Genomic DNA, 22,038 nt, shown 5'->3' on the forward strand with positions numbered 1-22,038 from the left:
TGCTTTCTCCACCAGAATGCTACTTTCTGAGCTATGCCTCTAAGCCTCTGTGTGTGTGTGTGTGTGTGTGTGTGTGTGTGTGTGTGTGTGTGTGTGTGTGTGTATGTGTGTGTGTGTGTGTGTGTGTGTGTGTGTGTGTGTGTGTGTGTGTTTTAGTCAGTCATGGGACTTGTACTCAGAGCCTGGGCACTGTCCCTGAGCTTTTTTGATGAAAGCTACCACTCTACCAGTTTGAGCCACAGTTCTACTACTTTTTTAATTAATTGGACATAAGAGTCTCACAGAAACTTTTCTTCAGGTTGGCTTTATCTCTGTAAGTAGTGTAGATTATTGCAGTACAGCACCACATCCAGTCACGTTTTCATTTATTAAATTTTATAGATTTTATTGTAAAGAAGTTTTTCACCCTTCAGTTGAATTTTTTTAAGCACTGTTATTGGTGACAATAAAAATATGATTACTTCTTTGTTTGCTTTTTCATATAATTTGTTATTGGTATATTGATGCATTGTATTTCTTTTTCATAAATTTACTTTATATTATGGAACTTTACTCAATTTACCTGTAATTCTTTTTTTGTTTAATGTTTTGGGATTCTCTTTATGTGGAAGTGTACTGTCTTTATACAGGGATGATTTATGCCATTCTTTCCAGTGTGATGCCTCTGAGTTTATTCGTTTTTGCCTGATTATTCTTGCTTGAATTTACAATACTCTATTTTTAAAAAGTTATTAAAAAAGCATTTTTCATACTCAAGATATAAGAAAACTGTATTATTATGATTAATAATTTTTAGGGTATTAAAATTATATTAGCAAAACTGATAATTGCCACCTTAGCAAATAACATGCCAAGAGCCAGCAAAGGGAAAATTTTACAAGCTCATTCTCTTGGACTAATACACAATTTTGACTGAAGTAAATTAAAAAATAAAGGATGAGACTTGGCCAAATTCTCCTTTATTGCTATTTACAAATTACTATGAGAATAGGAGTCACTAAATATTACCAACATACATGACCAAATTCTGGTATCAAAATTCTAATTACTCAATTCCAGAAATTCAAATCTTTAGGAAACACACAGTTGGGTTAGATAATACAACATCTAGAAAAACCACTTTGTGTATTCAATCCAGTTATAGATGGGAAAAGACTGAGAGTAAACTTGCTTTTTAAATAGAGAAGCAAGATTTTGCTTCCCCACAGGCTCTTAGAGAAATGGCTCCAGAATTTTGATACTTCTGTTAATCTCTCCAGCTGGATTTTATGAACTAAGTTGCAATACTCCCCAGCCACAAAGTATGATTATAAGAAGTATATAGATCACATAAATTTTGATTTCCCTACCTCAAGGTAGCAAATATAAATTTAGCCAGTAAAATGTGAATACTCTACACAAGAATAGCGAAATCACTCCGTTATATGGGTTCTTTTAATCGGCGTACCTACTCTTATTTTATGTTGTGGCTGAGGTATCTAGAGAGGCACCAGAATAACCAATTACCAGGGGTCCATGCACAGAGCTCCATCTTCAGATATCCCCACCGTTCATGGATGAACAATGTAGCACAACTTGGAATATTCACATGAGTGAATAAAAATGCACTATAGAATGGAAATATTATATTTTAAAAAATATAAGTCAAGCCCAGAGAGACAAAGTTTTCCCTCATATGTAGAATGTAGAATTAATCTCTAAACCTACAAGTAAACATGCTAGGTGGTATTCAAGTGATTACAATATGGTAAATACTCAAATAGTGTAATTCTTAGGTAAATTCAAAGCTTAGCAAATAAGAATCAGGAAACAGGTACTTAGAAGAGATAGGGTAGGATCAAAGGGGAAGGTATAGATGAAGAGGAGGAGGAGAAGATCACAGTCAAGAATTCAATTTATATGCTTCAAAAATAAGAAAAATAAGGGAAGGGGTGGGTCTGGCTGGATGGATGAAAATGTTGAAAGGAGTGACTGTGATGATGTATTGTATTCACTGCTTTGTTAAATGGCAACTTCTTTATACAACTACTAAAGATAATAATCTAAAAGCTCATTACAATTTCACTTCAAAAGTGTCCAAAGAGACTTAGAAAATGGTATCAGCAATTTAATTGATATAATCATTGATATAATGATGTGATGATATAATGATGTGATTTACTCAAATGACAGACTGCTGTGAACACACACAGCTTACATAGGCTGCAGTGAATTATCTCAAGAGACATAGTCTAAGAAGAATAACGTTTGTATTTTACATTGTGTTTTAAAAGTATACAAATGTGTTGAATGTTACACTTAACTGTATAAGATACCTCTGGCTAACTTCAGAGACTATGCTATATCACTTATGTGATATGCTCTATCACTTCTGTGTGTGTGTATGTGTGCCTATACTAGAGCTTGAATTCAGGACCTCATACTCCTTCTTGGGTTTAATTTTTTTTTTTGCTCAAGGCAGAGAGGTTCTACTACTTGCGACACAGCCCCATTTCCTGATTTTTGGTGGTTAATTGAGAATAAGAATCTTCAGTTTGTATACCTGGATTACCATTGAACATCAATCCACAGAGCTTAGTCTTTAGAGTAGGTAAGATTACATTTGGGAACCACTGATGCTTGGCACCCCACCATTTTGAAAACAAAACAAAGCAATAAACTGTGCTGTCCAGTTTCAAACAATATGAATGACTTCCTCTGAATGTTGGAAAATGTGAAAAAGACTGAATGCTGTTGGGCACAGTTATTCAACTAGTCAAATAAATCGACAGGATTGTCTGAAAAAATTGTGGGGAGCTGTTTTATTACAGAAAAAAATCAATAGACTGTCAAAAAACTATAGCCACAGTCCATGGACTGAGCAGCCAATAAAAAAGAAATTTGATTATTTCCTCACCCATGCTTGGGTAGATTTTCATCATCAATTGATGAATCAATTATATCTGGATCTTAGAAACAATCATTTGCTTAATAGCCCTTTTGTGACAATGAAAGTACGCATAATCCCAAATGACTGAAATTTCAGCTGGGGAGGAGGTAGAGGCAGAACAATTCTAACTTCAATTTTTCCAAGTAGTATGAAGAAAAAGCACTGTTTTATCTTGACACAGGTCATTGAGACACATGGTATGATTTTCCTGTAGAAATATTTACTTGAGTAATGGAGTAATGTAGGAGAGTGAAATACAAATGTTCAGTACCAGTGTCAGACTTTCGTATTACAAGGTTTAGATGAAATTCTAAGTAAGTTCATACATAAATTAATGTTGTCATTGAAATGGTTACAAATAATTGTTCTGTAAATAAAAACCTGGACTTTCACTAGGTTGATTCTTTTTTTCTTTGTTGAAGTACATATTTATTTTGTTTTTTTTTCATTCATTCAGTTTTTAAATTTTATTATTTATTTATTTATTTATTTTATCTTTTTATCTGGCTATTCCAGAGAACCCAGGTCCTTTGGTATGCAGACCCTCTACCATTTTGACCATGCCTTCGGTCCACTCATATTTAAAACCAATTTTTATGTCATTGTTATATATAATTAATTTTATTAGACCAGTATTTGTGATACAAATATTAAAGTCTGGTAAAATTTTTCTTGTCAGGTGATAAAGCAGGAAGAAATAGGCAAGGATCTTTCTGAATGCACCCTGTATGATCTACTGAAGTATGATGATTTCAATACTGACAAGCACCTGGCACTTGAAGAATTTTACAGAGCATTCCGTGAGTATATGATTCAATGTCTAATTTTTTTCATGTTGCCTTATCAATATGATATGTTATAATGAGCTTAAAACTACAAGGTATTTCTGGCTATAAGTGATCAAATTGGTAGAAATAACATTTTGGTGACCCCAGAAGTATGTATAGTCAAAGATAGCTAGTAGCCCTAAAACAAACAATCACTGATACATTCATGACTTTGTTATGCATGGATCTCACTGAGTCCTGAGGAAGAAATGGCAATGGTTTCACAGGGCTACTTTCAAAGTTACCTACGAAGAAGTGGGAGCAACACTTGACCCATGTCACCATGCATGATAAATAATTTATTTTTGTAGTGACTTTGTAAGATTACTGAGAAAGTAAAATGAATTAACAAGTAGAGGTTGTGAATATTTCAAGCTATTAGTCTTTGCATTTGCTCTTGCATTCATTAAAATGAATAATGTTATTGACATGAAAGTACTTTGAAATAATTTATGTATGTTTGAGTTGCTTAATGTATCTAGATATTGCCTAATTATACTTGAAAGAGCAAAGTTTTGACAATGATTGGCTAACATACATTTTCTGTCAAGTTATTTATTAAGAATAATTCAAGCCGGGCGCCTGTGGCTCATGCCTGTAATCCTAGCTACTCAGGAGGCTGAGATCTGAGGATCACGGTTCAAAGCCAGCTGGGGCAGGAGAGTCCGTGAAACTCTTATCTCCAATAAACCAGCAGAAAACTGGAAGTGGCACTGTAGCTCAAGTGGTAGAGTGCTAGCCTTGAACTGAAGAGTGCAGGGACAGCGCTCAGGCCCAGAGTTCAAGCCCCACGACCGACAAAAAAAAAAAAAAAAAGAAGAAGAATTCAAGAGAAAGATCACAAACCACAAAATGAAAAGTGAAGAATTAGGAACTCTGTTCAAGAGAGAGGCAGAAAAATATAAATTAACTAGTTGATATTTGAAAGTAATCAAAAAAGCCAGTGTTTTATAATACTAGCTACTTAGATTGAGTTCAGAGGCCACCCCAGGCCGTGTGTGTGTGTGTGTGTGTGTGTGTGTGTGTGTGTTTGTGTGTGTGTGTGAAAATAAAATATGTTCTTGTATTAAAAAGTTTCTATAGAGGCCTTTGGCAACTTGTAATCTATCATTTGACTAAAACTGGAAAGTCATTTAAATCTACTATTTTTATAATATTTATAGAAATATAATTTTCTTACATAGGTTTTTGTTAAACTTGGTTTATACACTATTGGATACAAACTAATAGATGAGAAATTGGTAAGTTTGTACACTTTTTTTTTTGGTCGGTCATGGGACTTGAACTCTGGGCCTGGGTGCTGTTGCTGTGCTCTTCAGCTCAAGGCAAGCACTCTACCATTTGAGCCACAGAGCCAATTCCGGTTTCCTAGTAATTTATTGGAGATAAGAGTCTCACGAACTTTCCTGCCTGGGCTGGCTTTGAACCATGATCCTCAGATCTCAGCCTCCTGAGTAGCTAGGATTAAAGGTGTGAGCCACCAGCACCTGGCCAATTTGTACACTTTTTAGTTGAAGGAAATTGCAGACAGTTAATATTTAATAAAATTTCATTTTCACTCAATCCTGGAATGAAAAGCTCATAACAAGAAATAATTAATCCTTTAACTAATATACAAGACTATTATTTTAAAATTAGGAAAATGAAGCAGCTTTATTATTCTATGTTCAGATGAAGAAACTAAAGTGTAGATAAATGAGAAAATATATCATGAGTTTATAGTTAACATCATTTCAAGTAATTGTCAATGTCCACTTGTTTACCATCAAACTTTTCTTGGAGTAGCAAGGAGTCTTTTGTTGATCAGATAAGCAGATAGACTGAGAGACAGATCTTCATTTTGTGAGAAAAACATACACCCACGTACACATATACATATATCTATATACATAACAGTGTATTTTAGTATATTTTGTATGGCACTATAGTATATTTTATTTAGTAAAAACATGCAAGATAGAAGACATAGATGTTATTGGAAATGTATTTAAAATGCTGAGTTGAGAAAGTAAGGTAGTAGCAATTGAATCAGTCTTCAGAATGAGTAGATTTGAAGTCTGTGTGATGATCAAAGGTAAATAAAAGAAGGAACATAGATGAGGAGGACATTTCACATTCTGGAGTTGAAACTTTCTTAAAATAGACTTTTTATTACTATTATTTCCTTTGTTTCTTGCATACTTTATTTTATAATTTTGTTTTTTAATATTTAAATTACCTTTAAGTAGTTGTACAAAGGAGTTGCTATTTTACAATGCAGTTTAGAAATATAACATACGTTGATTAATGTCACCCCTTTCAAAATTTTCAACCATCTCCCCCTACTCATCTGTACCCTTCTCCTTAATTTTATAGAAAATACATTGGATTCTGGTCTGCATTTTACCCTTCTTCTCCTCTTTATTCTCCCACCTCATTCTACTTCACCCCTCCCCGCATCCCTTTTGAGCACCCACTTCCTGATGCTTTATCTTGCTAAATTTTGATTTTGGCTTTCTAAGGACTTACAATGTTTGAGATCTCCCTTGAATCTACCATATTTCAGTTAATATATCTGCATACACTTGCATATAGCCTAATGTACTTAAGTTGGTTTCAGCTAAATCTAGCTTCTAAATAATAGAGAAAATACCAGTCTTTTGACTCTCTGGGCCTGACTTGCTTCACTTGACATAATGTTTTAACAAATCTTTTTATTTCTTTATAAATCCCACAGTATCATTCTTTCTGATGAATAAGAAATATTCTATTGGGTAAATAGACCACATTTTCTTGATCCATGCATCTATTGAGGGGAATCTGGGCTGATTCCACACTTGACAACAATAAATAGTGGAGTAATCAACATAGTTGTGCTGGTGTTTTTAGTGTATCTTGGTTTGTAATCTTTTGGGTTCATGCTCAGGAGTGGAATAGCTGGATTATAAAGTAGTTTTGAGGAACCTCCACACTCCTTCCCAGAGTAGCTGACCAAGCTTACATCCCCATTAACAGTGTATAAAAGTTCCTTTTGGCTGATCAACACCAACATCTGTTATCATTTGTTTTATTGAAAATGGTCATTGTAACTGTGGTGAGGTGAAATTTCAATGTTTTGATTTGAATTTCCTTTTGTTTTTTGTCGGTCATGGGGCTTAAACTGTGGGCCTAGGCACTGTCCCTCAGCTCTTCAGCTCAAGGTGAGCTCTCTACCACTTGAGCCACAGCACCACTTTGGGTTTTCTGGTAGTTAATTGGAGATAAGAAAGTCATAGACTTTCCTGCCCAGACTGGCCTTGAACCACGATCCTCAGATCTCAGCCTCCTGAGTAGCTAGGATTACAGGTGTGAGCCACTGACACCCAGATTGTATTTCCTTTATAGCCTGACATGTTGAATGTTTATTCATGTGTCTATAGCTATTTTTACTCCTTCTGAGAAGACTCTCTTTAACTCATTAGCACATTTATTAATCAGGTTGTTTTCTTTTGAGACTTTAATTTTAAGTTTTCTGTATATTCTAGATATTAAGCCATTGTCTGATCTGTTGTTGGCAAAGCTTTCTCCCATTCTGTAGGCTGTCTTTTGTGTTTGGAACATTCCTCAATATAATGAAGATTGTGTATGTAAAGCCTACAGCCAAATTTACTCTTGATAGTGAAAAACTAAAATTGGGAATGAGGCAGGTTGTCCACTCTTTCCACTCCTCTTCAATATAGTACCCGAATTCCTAGCAAGAATAAAACATAAAGGGGATCCACATAGGGAAATATGAATAAAACTATCCCTTTCTGCAAATGACATGATCCTGTATTAAAAATCCCCTATAGACTCATTTGTTAAGCTATTCAAGGTAATTCAAAATGTTGGTAAAGTTACAGAGTATAAAATCAACCCAAAATAAACACCAGTAAATTATTTTGTATGCCAGCAAAGATTGAAATCAGGTGACCAACTCTATTTGCAATGACATCAACAAAAATAAAATACTTGTGAATTAAGCAAAAATGTAAAAGATTTCTACAGTGAAAACTGAAGAAGTCTTAAGGAAATGGAAAAACCTTCCATGCTTCTTATTGTTAATTATTGGAATAATTAAAATCATGGAAATGGCAATACTGTCCACAGCAATTTATACATTTAATGCAATGCCATCAAAATCCCAATAACATTATTCAACAAGATAGAGAAAGCAATGTAAAAAAACTTCATATGGGAGAGCAAAAGACCCTGAATAGCAAAAGCAATCCTTAACAGGCAGAATAGTGCTGGAAGAATAACAATAATAAATTTCATACTCTACTACAGAGCCAGATTAATGAAAACAGCTTGTTACCGGCATTAAGACAGGATTGAAGACGAATGGAACAGAATAGAAGGCCCAGAAATAAATTCACAGACCTACCACCACTAAATATTTGATAAGGGACCCCAGAATATAAGCTGGACAAAAGATAGCCTCTTCAAAAATTGGTGCTGGCAAGACTAGATATCCACATGCAGAATCACCAACATCAATTCAAAATGGATTAAAGACATCAAGGTAAGACTGGAAAGCCTAAAACTATTTTGGGAAGAATAGGGAAAACATTAGGGCTCCTGGGCACAGGTGGAAATTTTCTGAGTAAAAATTCAGAAACAGCAAATCAAAGAAAGACTTCATAAATGAGGCTGTATCAAATAAGTTTCTGCAAAGCAAAGGACACTATGTTTTTTCTTCCTAGTACTGGAGTTTGAACCCATGGCTTCATGCTAAATAAGATGACACCCGACTAATTATGTCATTATGATAGCCCCTTTATCATGTTAATTATTTTTGAAATAGGGTATTGCTGTATTCATGAAGCTGGTTTGGACTTTGATCTTCTTATTGTGCTTTCTGACCTCACTGGGATGTCAAGTGACACTACACCCAGGCATTGTGATTCCTCTGTAGCCTAAGATGACTTGTGTGTTCCATCATGCCTAGTTATTGTTGTGTTATTACCTTTTATGTTCAGGCTGGCTTTAAAGCACCACACTCCTTCAATCTTTATCTCTCAAAAAGTTATGATTATATGCTGGAGATACTGGGCCTGGCACGTTTTTTTGGTCGGTCAGAAGGCTTGAACTCTGGGCCTGAACATTGTCCCTGGGCTCTTCAGCTCAAAGCTAGCACTCTACCACTTGAGCCACAGTGCCACTTATGGTTTTCTGGTGGTTTATTGAAGATAAGAGTCTCATGAGCTTTCTTGCATGAGCAGGCTCTGAACTGTGATCCTCAGATCTCAGCTTCCTGAGTAGCTAGGATTACAGCCATGAGCCACCAACACCCAGCTACTTGGAACATTTTTAAACTCAAAAATATAATTTCCTGTCTTCTGAAACCCACCTCTTCACCCTAGAATAATTCAATTACCTACGTATATAAAAGCAGTTTAAATCTGTAACAATGGCTTAATAATCTTAGGCGTAGAAAAATTCCAAAGAAGACAATGTTTTTACACTAATTGTCTAAGATCCCTATGACTCTTATATTCTAAGTAAGAGATAACTAAGATTCTAAAATTTAAAAAAGTTATTTAAAGTCACAGAGCTTAATGATTATATTTGAAATGTCATTGTTCTTCATATAAAACAGTTCTTAATGGAGTATAGATTTGATAATTACATTTATATGGAAAAAATTCATTTTTCTAGGAAATCACAATTGTTATTCTAAATTATTACTTATTGGGACCATTTATTAACAGCAGAAATAAGAAAAGAATATTACATTAACCTTTATAGATATTAGATCACTAATGTATAAAAAATCTTTGAGAAAAATAGCAGGATTTGTGTTTTTTTGTCAGTTGTGGGGCTGAACTCTGGGCTTGGGTGCTTTCCCTCAGCTCTTCAGCTCAAGGGTATTGCTCTACCACTTGAGCCACAGTGCTACTTCTGGCTTTTTCCTGCTTATGTGCTGCTGAGGAATTGAACCCAGGGCCTCATGCATGTGAGGTTAAATACTCTACTTCTAAGCCAACTTCCCAACCCCAATAGCAGGATTTAGAGATAAGAATTAATAATATTTCCATCAAAGGTTAAAAGTGATGGTACAGATGGTAAGTATCAGTACTTAAAGAACCAGAGAGAAGTAAGTTAGCTTAAGTTGGTTGGGGTTTCTTCATTAGCTCCTGTTCCTTGGCTTCACTATGCAAGACTCCACCTAAATTTTTGCTGGAGCAAGTATCTTCAGGCTACAGTTACTGAAGATTGGTACCAAATTGTTACCATATTTCATTTTATTCTGAAAATTGTAATTGTAGACATGTTTGCAGTGTGCAAGATCAAATTGCAATGTTTATCTCCACTTAAATATGTGCTTACAAATTTTATCACATTTATTTTAATTAATAGATATTCATTTGCATAATTCAATGTGATATTTGAGTACATGTATGTGCTATTCCCTAAACAAATCAGGATGATTGAAGTTTCTATATTCTATCACTACTCTATGTACACAATCACCTACTCTTCTTTAGTTATTCATTATGTAATATGTGCCATAGCACAGAAGAGTCTGTTACTTAGTAACTTCTTTCCTTGACACCTTTCTTGGGCTCCAAAATCACTAAAATATATTCCAAAAGCCCTTAGAAGTAAAGATCTCTATGTTAAGTGATTGAATTCAGGCATACCACATTCTCTCTTTAACTTAAATTTAAAATATGATACATTTGCAAATGTTCTTTTTACTAATGAGATTAAATTTTGATCATTTTTTAACACTTTAAAGACAAGTTGAATAGAGCATGTAATAATTCAATTATTAATTGCTTTATATTTCTCTAAAATTTAGTCTGGAAGAATTTATTAAACATATTTTTAGATGAAAATCACTTCATTAGAGTCTGCTCTATTTATTAATATCACAGGGGGAAAGATATCCACCAAATAAATTACCTATAAAATGTTATTATAAATAGAAAATTAACTAAATTTTAAACATATAAGATCACACATCTTTTCTTGGTTTTGTTTTGTTTGTATTATCTTGTTTTTGGTGTGTGTGTGTGTGTGTGTGTGTGTGTGTGTGTGTGTGTGTGTGTATACATGTGCTAGTGTGCACAGGCTTGAACTTAGGACCTGTCCTTAAGCATTTTTGAAAAGAACTGGCTCTCTACAATTGAGCGACAGCTCCACCATCAACTCTTTTAGGAAGTTGTTCCAGAAAAGAGTCTTACAGACATCCCAGGGTGACTTAAAATCATGATTTCAGCTTCCTGAGTAACTAGAATGACATGCAAGAACCACCTGTACTTGGACAGGTATGCTTTTAAGCAAAAATATTTCATTTGAATCTTCCAAATTACAAAGAAGTATTTTAGAGTGGTTGACCCTCAGTGGAGCTCTCATCGTGATCGTGCACGTTTAATCAATAAATGTTTATATGTTTGAACAAATTAAACTTGAAGATAATACTTAGAAAATTTTTGCTGAAATTTCAATTTTTATCTATTATTTCTTTCATATTAGTAACTAGTAGTGTGATCTCTCAGTTAAAGGGATCTCTATCTTTACCATATTCATAGTAAAATTACATGTTTATAGTCAGGTACAATACGAAATTGAAATTTCACATAGGAATTAGAAGATGCGAGTGTTTAATAAAAATGAGAGATGGGCTTATAAATTTTCAAACTTCTTAATCAAATTACAAATTAAAATTTTAATAAAGCATTATATGCTTTATTGATGATCAAAATTTCATAACTTTTTAAAGTGTGTTTTTTTTGTTGCTCTACTTAAAGGAGAAAATTAAATGGCTTAAAAATCAAATAGAGAATTAGCTTTTATTCTCAACTGAATTCTAGCCACTTTACAGTAGTGTGTGTCCAATAAAATTATTTTTAGATATACATGTACATAAATACACATATATGTAGAACATAGCTTGAATATCTCTCTAACTCCCTTTCTCTCTCTCTTGCTCTCTTTCTGTATATATAGATAGATATATAGACTATTTACTCAAGATATCTTTTAATTGACTTTAATCAATCAAATATTGGGATATATTATTAATAAATATACCGAAATACCATTCTTTTGGTGGTTATCATTATTTGATATGACAATTTTGTCTTATTTTTAAAATAACATGCAATTACTCAGTGTATTATAATTACTTGGCTATCATTATTTCCTTAAAAACATCTATTTGAAAGATTATTCAAGGAAAAATGTTATTCATATATATTACTTATTTATTTTAAAATCTTTTTATATTTAGATATTTTTATTACTTTTATTTGAAAATGCTAAGATCAGAGGGATTATACAGTTACATAAGACAGACAAAAAGTATATTTACTTATGGATTATGTCACCCCTTCTCTCACTTCCAGTTTTTTCCTCCCTATCCCATACATTTTGGAAAGCAGTATGGAGGTTCCTCAAAAGACTCCACATAGAGCTCCCCTATGACCCAGCAATCCCACTTTCAGGCATTTACCCAAATGTTTACAAACAAGACCACACTAAAGCTACAAGTACAACTATGTTTATTGCAGCATTATTTACCATAGCTAAGATCTGGAACCAACCCAGATGCCCCTCAGTAGATGAATGGATCAAGAAAATGTGGTATATATACACAATGGAATTCTATGCCTCCATCAGAAAGAATGACATTGCCCCATTTGTTAGGAAATGGAAAGCCTTGGAAAAAATTATATTAAGTGAAGTAAGACAGGCCCAAAGAAACATAGGTCCCATGGTTTCCCTTATTTGCATTAACCAGTATATGTCTGAGTCAAGCAGAAAAGGTCAGATAAGTTGATGTTAGGGAAATGAACCCCAAGAAAAGTATTCAAATGTTTTTTTTCTTTCATGCAATTATTTCTAACATATTTATAAGATGATTTCCTTGTTGCTTTGTATGTCCCTCCCCCAAGGTATAACCCCTGCTTTCACTGTATTTGATGTTGCTATAATTTGTGGAGGGGAAGGGAAAAACAAGTCATTTAAATAGGGATACAGGTGGACCCATTTCTATAATGAGATATACAAGTTGTTATGTCGAAAAACGAACTTTACAACTTTGGTGGGGGGGGGGGCGAGTATGGAAAAGGATGTGAAGGGGAAACAAAGGAGGAGACAACAATGCTTGATCAGAAATGTACTCGTTATCTTGCCCATGTAATTGTAACCCCTCTGTACGGTATTTTCACAATAATAAAAAAAGATTGAAAAAAAGCCAAAAAAAAAAAAAAAGAAATGAGAGGTTTAAAAGCTACAATACAGCACATATCTAGCATTCACAATGACTTGGGTTATATTTTTAGCAACAGTCACACACATACATGCACACAAATATTTACACAGACACGCACATATACCAATACAAAAGAATTCAATACAATATGTGTAAGGCCAGCATATACTAGGGTCTCTCACAAGTCTTGTCAGTGATAATTTGAATCATCATTTCCAACTATAACTATGTTTCAAAATATTTTTCTCATTTTAATTAGTTGTATTAATAAAATTAATTATTTCCCTTGCTTTTATGAAAAATAAAAATGCAAGTCATAGACATGTTACAGTGTGAAACTCTTCATTTTAAGAGTGACAATTTCACTCTAAGTATTTCTGCTCAACAATTGTCACTGAAATGATGTTTAGGGAACTTGTACCATTTATTCTACATGGGTTAAGGCTTCATATTCAGTTTGTTAAATAATAAAAAAATCTTTTAAGGCTCTTAGGGAATTAATATACTACAATACAGATTTCCTAAGAATAATCTAGTGCTTAAGAAAGTAATGGGATATTTCTTGATTCCTTGGGTATCCTCAGTGAGCTGAAATGCAGAAACACAGGCAGGTGCTTATGGTTAACAAGATGGACATGATACACATACACTATCCTTATAGTGATTGAAGGCATGACGTTTTCATTGAAATTTCTCTAATAGATATTTCAAGAGTAGTAAAAAATTATTTCAAGAAGTAGCATAGTAAATTGTTAATCCCTTATCAGTCTGTATGTGGTTATTTTCAGTAAGGAATAAAAAATATAGTTTAATTATTAAATTAACTTTGTGTATCTGACATTATTTTACTACTAATTAATTAGGTTGTGTATTACTCAACATTGAGAGTGACAAAATTTCTTATTGTATCCTTTAATTTATTATTTATGTGTATCAATGTAATGCTACTGCATAAGTAAATTTTTATCATAATCTACCATTAGAATCACCCTTAATAAATTTTGAAACAATGGTCGCCTATAATGTGTAAGAAAATTAAATTCATCTTAAATTTCTAATAAATATTTTATATGAATATATAAAATTTTATATGAATATATTCTAATGAAATTTTAAAATGTTAAAATTAATAAAGATATTATTAAAAATGAGGCAAGTCTTCTGCATCAAGTGCTGCCTGAACAAAGTTCACGGGCATTCAGTGATACACACCATCTGCAAATGTTCATAGTTAAGTGTGCCATGTGGGGTCCTGATGCCTCAAGTCTGTAATCCTAGATACTCAAGTGGTTGAGATTTTAGGATCATCCTTGGAAGCCAGCTGGTATAGGAAAGTCTTTAATACACTTATCTCCAATAAATTACTCAAAAGAGAAAAAAAAAAAAAACCAGAAGTGGAGCTCTGGCTAAAGGTGTAGATTGCTAGACTAGAAGAAAAGGAGCTCAGGCACAGCATTCAGGCCCTAAGTTCAAACAGAGGCCTGGTAAAATAAAAACAAAACAAATAGAAAACAAATATCAGAAATGAACCTGTGATGATGTCTAATTTGTTGAGTAAGAATATATGAATTTGAGGACTATTCAGGAGAATTTTTTTTAACTAACTTGGTAAAGTATAAAGCTGACAATTTTTAGAACAGTATGTACACTTGAGATTTAAAAAATCCTAAATTTGTATTAATAATAATGTTATCACTAAGTTGTTTGTACTTGAGACATCTAAGTAAAGTGTCAATAATATTTACTTTGTCAAAATTTAAAGGAAACAAATTCTATAACTATACTTTTAGAAATCATATGTGTAATACAATTGATTTTGAACAGCAGAAACAATATCTGATCAATATGAAAATTTAAAGTATTACCTTTAAAAAGTTCTTTTAAATAATGAAAATAAATAGACTGAAACAATTTCAAACTGATTTAAACTACAGACTTTGACCTCTTCTACTTGTCCTAAACATATACTAGTTATTGCAGATGAGGGAAACCATGGGACCTATGTTTCTTTGAGTCTGGCTTACTTCACTTAATATAATTTTTCCATGTCTTTCCATTTCCTGACAAATGGAGTAATGCCATTCTTTCTGATAGAGGCATAGAATTCCAAGGTATAAATATACCACATTTTCTTGATCTATTCATCTACTGAGGGGCATCTGGGTTGGTTCCATAACTTAGCTATGGTGATAATGCTGCTATAAACATATTTGTGCTGGTAGCTTTAGTATGGTCTTGTTGGTGATCATTTGGATAAATGCCCAAAAGTGGGATTGCTGGGTCATAGAGGAGCTCTATGTGGAGTGTTTTGAGGAACCTCCATACTACTTTCCAGAATGGTTGAGCAAGTTTACAATAACGCAGTAGGGTTCCCCCCTCCAGCACTTGTTATTAGAGTTCTTGATTATAGGCATTCTAACTGGGGTGAGAGGGAATCTCAATTTTTTTAATTAATAAGTTTTTCTCTATTGTGAAAATACCGTAAAGAGGGGTTACAATTACATGAGCAAGGTAATGGGTACATTTCTTATCAAGCATTGTTGCCTCCTCTTTTGTTCACCCTTATCATCCCTGCCCTCCCATATCCTCCCCCCTCACCTGACTTAACGTTAATGTTGTTTTGATTTATATTACTTTTTTTGGGGGGGGGTCCAGTCGTGGGCCTGAACTCTGGGCCTGGGCACTGTCCCTCAGCTCTTCAGTTCAAGGCTAGTGCTCTACCACTTGAGCCACAGCACCACTTTTGGCTTTTTTTTCTTTTTGCTTATGTGGTGCTGAGGAATCGATCCCAGGGCCTCATGGATGCAAGGCAAGCGTTCTACCACTGAGCTACCTTCCCAGCCCGATTTATATTTCTTTTATAGCTTGAGTTGTTGAAAGTTTTTTCACGGGTCTATTGACCATTCTTATTTCCTCTTCAGAGACGTTTCTCTCCAAGTCCTTAGCCCCTTAATAATTCAGTAGTTATTTCTTTGAGGATTTGTGTTTGTGGGAGTTAATTTTTTTGAGTACTAAGTGTATTTTAGATATGAGGGCCCTAGTCCGTTGTATAGCTAGTGAAGAACTCCCAATCTGTGAGCTTTCTATTTATCTTGCTATGCAGAAGCTCTGAAGTTTCATGCAATCCCATTTGTCCATACTTTCTTTGATTTGTTGTGTTTCTGGGTCTTTATTATGAAAATTTTGTCCTGTTCCAAGGAGGTCGAGATTTTCTCCTATTCCTTCTTGTAATGCTTTCAGGTTGTCTGCTTTGACTTCGAGGTCTTTGATCCGTTTGGACTTGATTCAGGTGAAGGGTGATATATTCAGGTCTAGCTTTAGTTTTCTACAGGTATTATTTGCCAACACGATTTACTGAAAAGGTTGTCCTTTAGCTCCCTTATCTAAGATTAGATGGCAATAGGTCTGTGGGTTCATTTCTCGGTCTTCGATTCTATATCATTGGTCCTCAGTTCTGTTTTTATGCCAGTACCAAGCTCTTTTGATTACTATGGCTTTGTAGTAGAGTTTGAAGTTTGGTAATGGTATTCCTCTAGCCCATTTCTTTCTGCTAAGGATAATTTTTGCCATTCGTTTCTTTTATTGTTCCATGTAAATTTTTGGATTCCTTCTTCTATTTCCTTGAAGAATGGGTTGGGATAATGATAGGTATCATATCGAATTTGAAGATAGCCTTTAGCAATATTGCCATTTTCATGATGCTAATCCTCCCAATCCAGGATCATGGGAGGTTATTTCACTTCCTAAATTCTGCTTTAATTTCCTTCTTTTTAGGATTTTAAAGTTTTCCTCATAGAGGTCCTTCACTTCTTAACACCTAGGTATTTAATTTTTTGTGGGGCTATTACAAAAGGAATTGCTTCTCATTATTGGCATACAGGAAAGGTATTGATTTCTGAGGGTTAATTTTGTATCCTGCTACTTTGCCAAAGTTTTGAATCATCTCGAGTAACTTGGGAGTGGAGTCCATGGGGTTCTTTAAATACAAGATCATGTCATCTACAAAAAGGGAAAGTTTTACTTCATCTTCCCCTATTTGGATCACTTTATGTTTGCATATTGTCTTATTGCTCTTGCTAGGCATTCTAATACTAAATTGAAGAGAAGTGGAGAGAGTGAACATACTTCTTTCATTCCGGAATTTGGATGAAATAGCTTCAGCTTTTCCCAATTACGTACAATGCTGGCTGTAGGTTTGTCATACACAGCCTTTATTATATTGAGGGATGTTCAATGTATTCCTAGTTTTTCTGGAGTTCTCATCATAAAAGGGTATTTAATCGTGTAGAATGCTTTTTATGCATCTATTAAGATAATCATGTGATTATTATCCTTGCTGTTGTTGATGCGATCAATTATATTAATTGATTTGCATATATTGAATCAGCTTTGCATCCCTTAAATGAATCCTGTTTGATCATAGTGTATGATTTTTTGATGAATTGTTGAAGTTGATTGGCCAAAATTTTGTTGAGAAGTTTTGCATCCATGTTCATCAAAGAAATGAATCTATACTTCTCTTTCATTGATGAGTCGCTGCCTGTCTTGGGATTAGGATTATAATGGCTTCATAGAAGGACTTTAGTAGTGAACTTTCACTTTCAATTTTATTGAAGAGTTGGAGGAGTACTGCTTTGAAGGACTTGTAGTATTCAGCAGTAAATCCGTCTAGTCCTGGGCTTTTCTTGGGTTAGAAATCTCTTATTGCTGTTTCTATTTTGATGCTTCACATGGGTCTGTAAAGTTGGTTTAACTCTTCTTGGTTTAGTTTGGGCATATCAATAGTTGCTAGGAATTCATCCATTTCTTACAGATTCTCAACTTATTAGCATAAAGATTTGGGAAGTATTCCATTATAACGTTCTGAATCTTGGTTGTTTCTGTGGTGATATTATCATTCTCATCTCTAACTTTGTTTATATGGGTGTGTTCTCTTCTTTTTTAAATAAGGTCTGTCAATTTTGTTATTTTTTTCAAAGAGCCAACTCTTTGTTTTGTTGATTTTTTTCTATTTTTCTGGATTCTAATTCATTTAATTATGCTTTAATTTTATTATTTGTTTCCATCTACTGGATTAGGGTTTAGCTTTTTGCTCACTTTCAAGGAGTTTCAGAGACTTTGTTAAATTGGTGGTTTCAGATCTCTCCAGTTTGTTGATCTAGGAACTCAGAATTATAAACTTGCCTCTGAGTACTGCCTTTGCTGTGTCACAGAGGAGCTGGTGATTTGTGTGTTCATTATTGTTAAATATCATGAATATTTGAATTTCCTTTCTAATCTCTCCTATGATCTCCTGTGGTTCAACAGTGTGTTGTTCCACCTCCATGTGTAACAGGATTTTCTTTGTTGGTTTTTGGTGTTGAATTTTAATTTTATTCCCTTGTAGTCTGAGAAAATGCAAGGTATAATTTCAATGTTTCTGAATTTGGACAAATTTGCTTTGTGACCTAAAATGTGGTCTATTTTGGAGAATGTTCCATGTGCTGCTGAGAAGAACGTGTAATCTGATGCTGCTGGGTGAAATATTTGGTAGATGTCTGTTAAGTCTAGTTGATCTATGCAGTTGTTTAGGTCTGAGTTTTCGCTGTTGAGTTTTTGCTGGGTTGAGCTATACAGTTGGGAAAGTGGTGTGTTAAAGTTCCCAACAATTATGTGTGATTTGTGGGTAAGTAGTGTTTCTTGGATAAATTTGGGTTCTCCATGACTTGATGAATAGATATTTGGAATTGTAATATCCTCCTGAAGCAGAGATACCTTCATAAGTATATAATTACCTTCTTTATCTCTTTTATCTGATTTTAATTTGAAGTCTATTTTATCTGATATTAGGATTGCAACTCTTGCCTATTTATGGGGGCAGTTTGCTTGGCAAATGTTATTCCAACCTTTCACTTTCATATGTTTATTTTGTGGGAAGATATGTCTTTTGCTGGCAGCAGATAAACAGATCTTGCTTTTTGATCCAACTAGACAGTGTATGTAACTCAATGGAGATTTAATTCTTAACACATTTCTTAGTAAGTAAAAAGTATTATTTGGTGAACTTCCATTAAGAATTACGATTCTTTGAGGAAACTTCATGGTCCTTTCTACAGTGGTTGAATAAAGTTTACATTCCCATAAAGTGTATTATGGTTCTCTTTTAGCCACGTACTCTCCAGCATCTGTTACTGTTTCTTTTCTTGGTAATATCCATTCTATTTGGGGTGAGGTAGAATCTCAGTGTTGTTTTCATTTGTATTCCATTTATTGCCATAGATGTTGAGCATTTCTTCCTGTGTCTATTGGCCATTTTTACTTCATCTTTTGAGAAGTCTCTCTTTAGCTCATTAGCCCATTAATTAACTGGGTTGTTGAGGGTTCATTTTAAGCTCTCTGTATATTGTGGATATTAACTGATTGATGTATAGCTGGCAAAATTTTTCTCCCATTATGTAGACTGTCTTTTTAGCTTGTTGGCTAAGTCCTTGGCCAGGCAGAAATTTTTGGTTTGATATAGTGACATTTATCACGTCTTTCTTTGACTCTCTATTCTTCTAGATATTTACCCAAAAAGTTTTACCTGTGATAAGAAGGCCTAATATTTCTCCTACTCATTTCTGAGATAATATCATGGCATCAGGTTTTATATTTAAGTAGTCCATCCATTTGTATTGATGCTGGTGCCAAGTGATAGACAAGAATCCAGTTTCAGTTTTCTGCATGTGAATATACAGATTCCCAGGACCATTTGTTGAAGATGCTGTCTTTCTTCCAGGCTTTTTAGCCTATGCTATAGAAGTACCCTATAATACAAGAGTACTACCCTGTGCATTTATGCAAAAGATTACAAACCAGGATACTGTAAAGCTACCAACACAAATAAGTTCATTGAAGCACTATTTACCATAGTTAAGAAGTAGAATCAGCACAGATGCCCCTGATTGGATGAATGGATCAAGAAACTGTAATTTTTCTAATCTTTTAGAAATAATATTGTAGCAATTGTAATGAAATGTAAACACCTGGAGACAATTATATTAAGTGAATGTGGCTCACAAAGGCAAAGGTTGCATGTTTCTTTTCACATGCAGAAGCTAGTATTAACTTATAAACTTATATTTTGTAGTATGCAAATGTATGCAAACATATAACTGAAATATAGTAGATTTAAGGGAGAATTCAAATGTTGTAATTCCTTACAAATGCAAAGTCAAAGTTTAGCAAAATAAACACCAGGAAATAGGTAATTGAAAGGATTATAGTATGGTCAAGAGGAAAGAGAAGAAAAATGAAGAGGAGAATACAATAAAAAAAATCTATTTATAGCCTACAAATTAAGAAAAGTGAGGGAAAGTGTAAGGTATGAGAGATAGGTGAGAATGTCAAAAGGGGTAATATTTATTAAGATGCCTTGTAATAAAAAAATTGTGTTGTTAAATGACAACTCCTTTAACAAATTGAGCAAAACATATTCTTTTCCTGTCCTTCATAGACAGTTTGGCAAACAATTGAAAAACACAATTAAATATTTTAACATTTTTAACTGTATTTAAGCAACAGGTGCAAGTACTCTACCTCTATCTGTAAATATTCGCAGATATTACCATTCCATATAGAAATTAAACAATTTGATCTTAACATAATACTTGAAAATTATTTTATATTACCATTGTGTTTCTGGGACTTCTAACTAAAAAAAAAAAGAAAGAAAGAAAGAAAGAAAGAAAGCACCTGTACAACCAAACAAACAGTTCTAGGAAAATTTTTCGTGTGATGTCCCTTTAGTCTGTGGTTTCCCAATCTTTTACATCATGTAAACAATTTTTAAATCAAAACGAGATTTCAAATTATATTTACATATATTGTTTTAACATATCATTTTCAATATTTTATTTGATTTACATATTATGGTTTTTAAAACATTTCAGTGGTCTATGTAGACAGTGTGACTTAGTTTGGTGTAAGTTATACAGATAATGCAACTTACTAATTTTAATTGAAATCACTCTTCAAAAGCAGCAAAATTGTAAGTTTTTGCCCTATAATAAAGTAATTCTTGTTATAATAAAAAATGCTTATTTCTTCTTCCAGAAACAATACACCCTTAATGCTAGAGACAGAAATTGAAGTTGAGATTTTTTTAATTCCTAAAATTTATTTTATACTTTTCAGTCTTGAGTCCTCTTACCCTATCTCAATATAAAGGCAACTACTCTAAATCTGTTAACTCTGTATCCCATTAAAGTTTAATTCTAAAACTGTGACTGTCACAGAATAATCTAGGAAAATGTTTTTATATTTGAAAAGAAATATGTTAGTGGCCTGAAACACAAGAGTTAATGAGTAAATATATGTTTTTCTAATAATAATTTTATTTTCTAATAACATTTTTCTAACAATAGTAAAAATGATTAGGTTTTTGTCAGTGACTATCAGAGACTCAAATAGATAAAAATGAATAAAATTATTTTCACCTTTGAATACAAATAACTATTATATTGAATAATATTATATTATATTAGAATAATATTGCTCTATATTAAAGATTTGATCTAAAACTTGCTATTCTCTTTCATCACACTTTCTTACAGAGGTAGATGTAAAATTGTTGCTAGGTCATTTATGTTATTTGGGTAAGGTATGAAACATGTGCAGCACAAATATATGCAAAGTAATATATTCATACATTATGAATCCCTCACTATTCATATTTAATCATGCTACTTATAATGTACATAAAGCATCTTTCAATTAAATACATTAATTTTTTTAAAAACCCTCAAAAACATGTGTTTTTCATGGCCTTATAGTAGTAGTGGAATTTAAAATTAGAGAATAAGAGATTAAATAATCTAAGCCTGTCAGTAATCAAAACAAGAACATTCACAAATTGGATTCTACTAGAAGGGAACAAGGAGGTGAGTTTTATTATCTGTCTGCTATACTCTTTCAATTCCATGGTAAAGAAATGAAATTACAGAATTCTTGTGGAAAACTTATGATGTTTTTATAGTTACGTTATTTGAGTGTAATCTGTGTATATAAAATTTTGCGACAGTATGTGATTTTTTTTTATT

At 33.3% G+C, this 22,038-nt stretch overlaps 1 protein-coding gene across 4 annotated transcripts in view; it reads left to right on the top strand.

Moving 5' to 3' along the window:
• Fstl5 (follistatin like 5) overlaps positions 1-22,038 on the top strand; it is an 829,526-nt gene that overhangs the window by 436,522 nt on the left and 370,966 nt on the right. For all 4 annotated transcript variants that reach the window (XM_070012485.1, XM_070012487.1, XM_070012486.1 and 1 more), the window contains exon 6: positions 3,609-3,729. In XM_070012485.1, coding sequence (XP_069868586.1) covers positions 3,609-3,729 — 121 coding nt within the window. The remainder of the gene's footprint in view (positions 1-3,608; positions 3,730-22,038) is intronic.

This window comes from Dipodomys merriami, unplaced genomic scaffold, assembly GCF_024711535.1.
Source record: "Dipodomys merriami isolate MVZ:Mamm:240054 unplaced genomic scaffold, mDipMer1.0.p SCAF_9, whole genome shotgun sequence".
NCBI lineage: Eukaryota > Metazoa > Chordata > Mammalia > Rodentia > Heteromyidae > Dipodomys > Dipodomys merriami.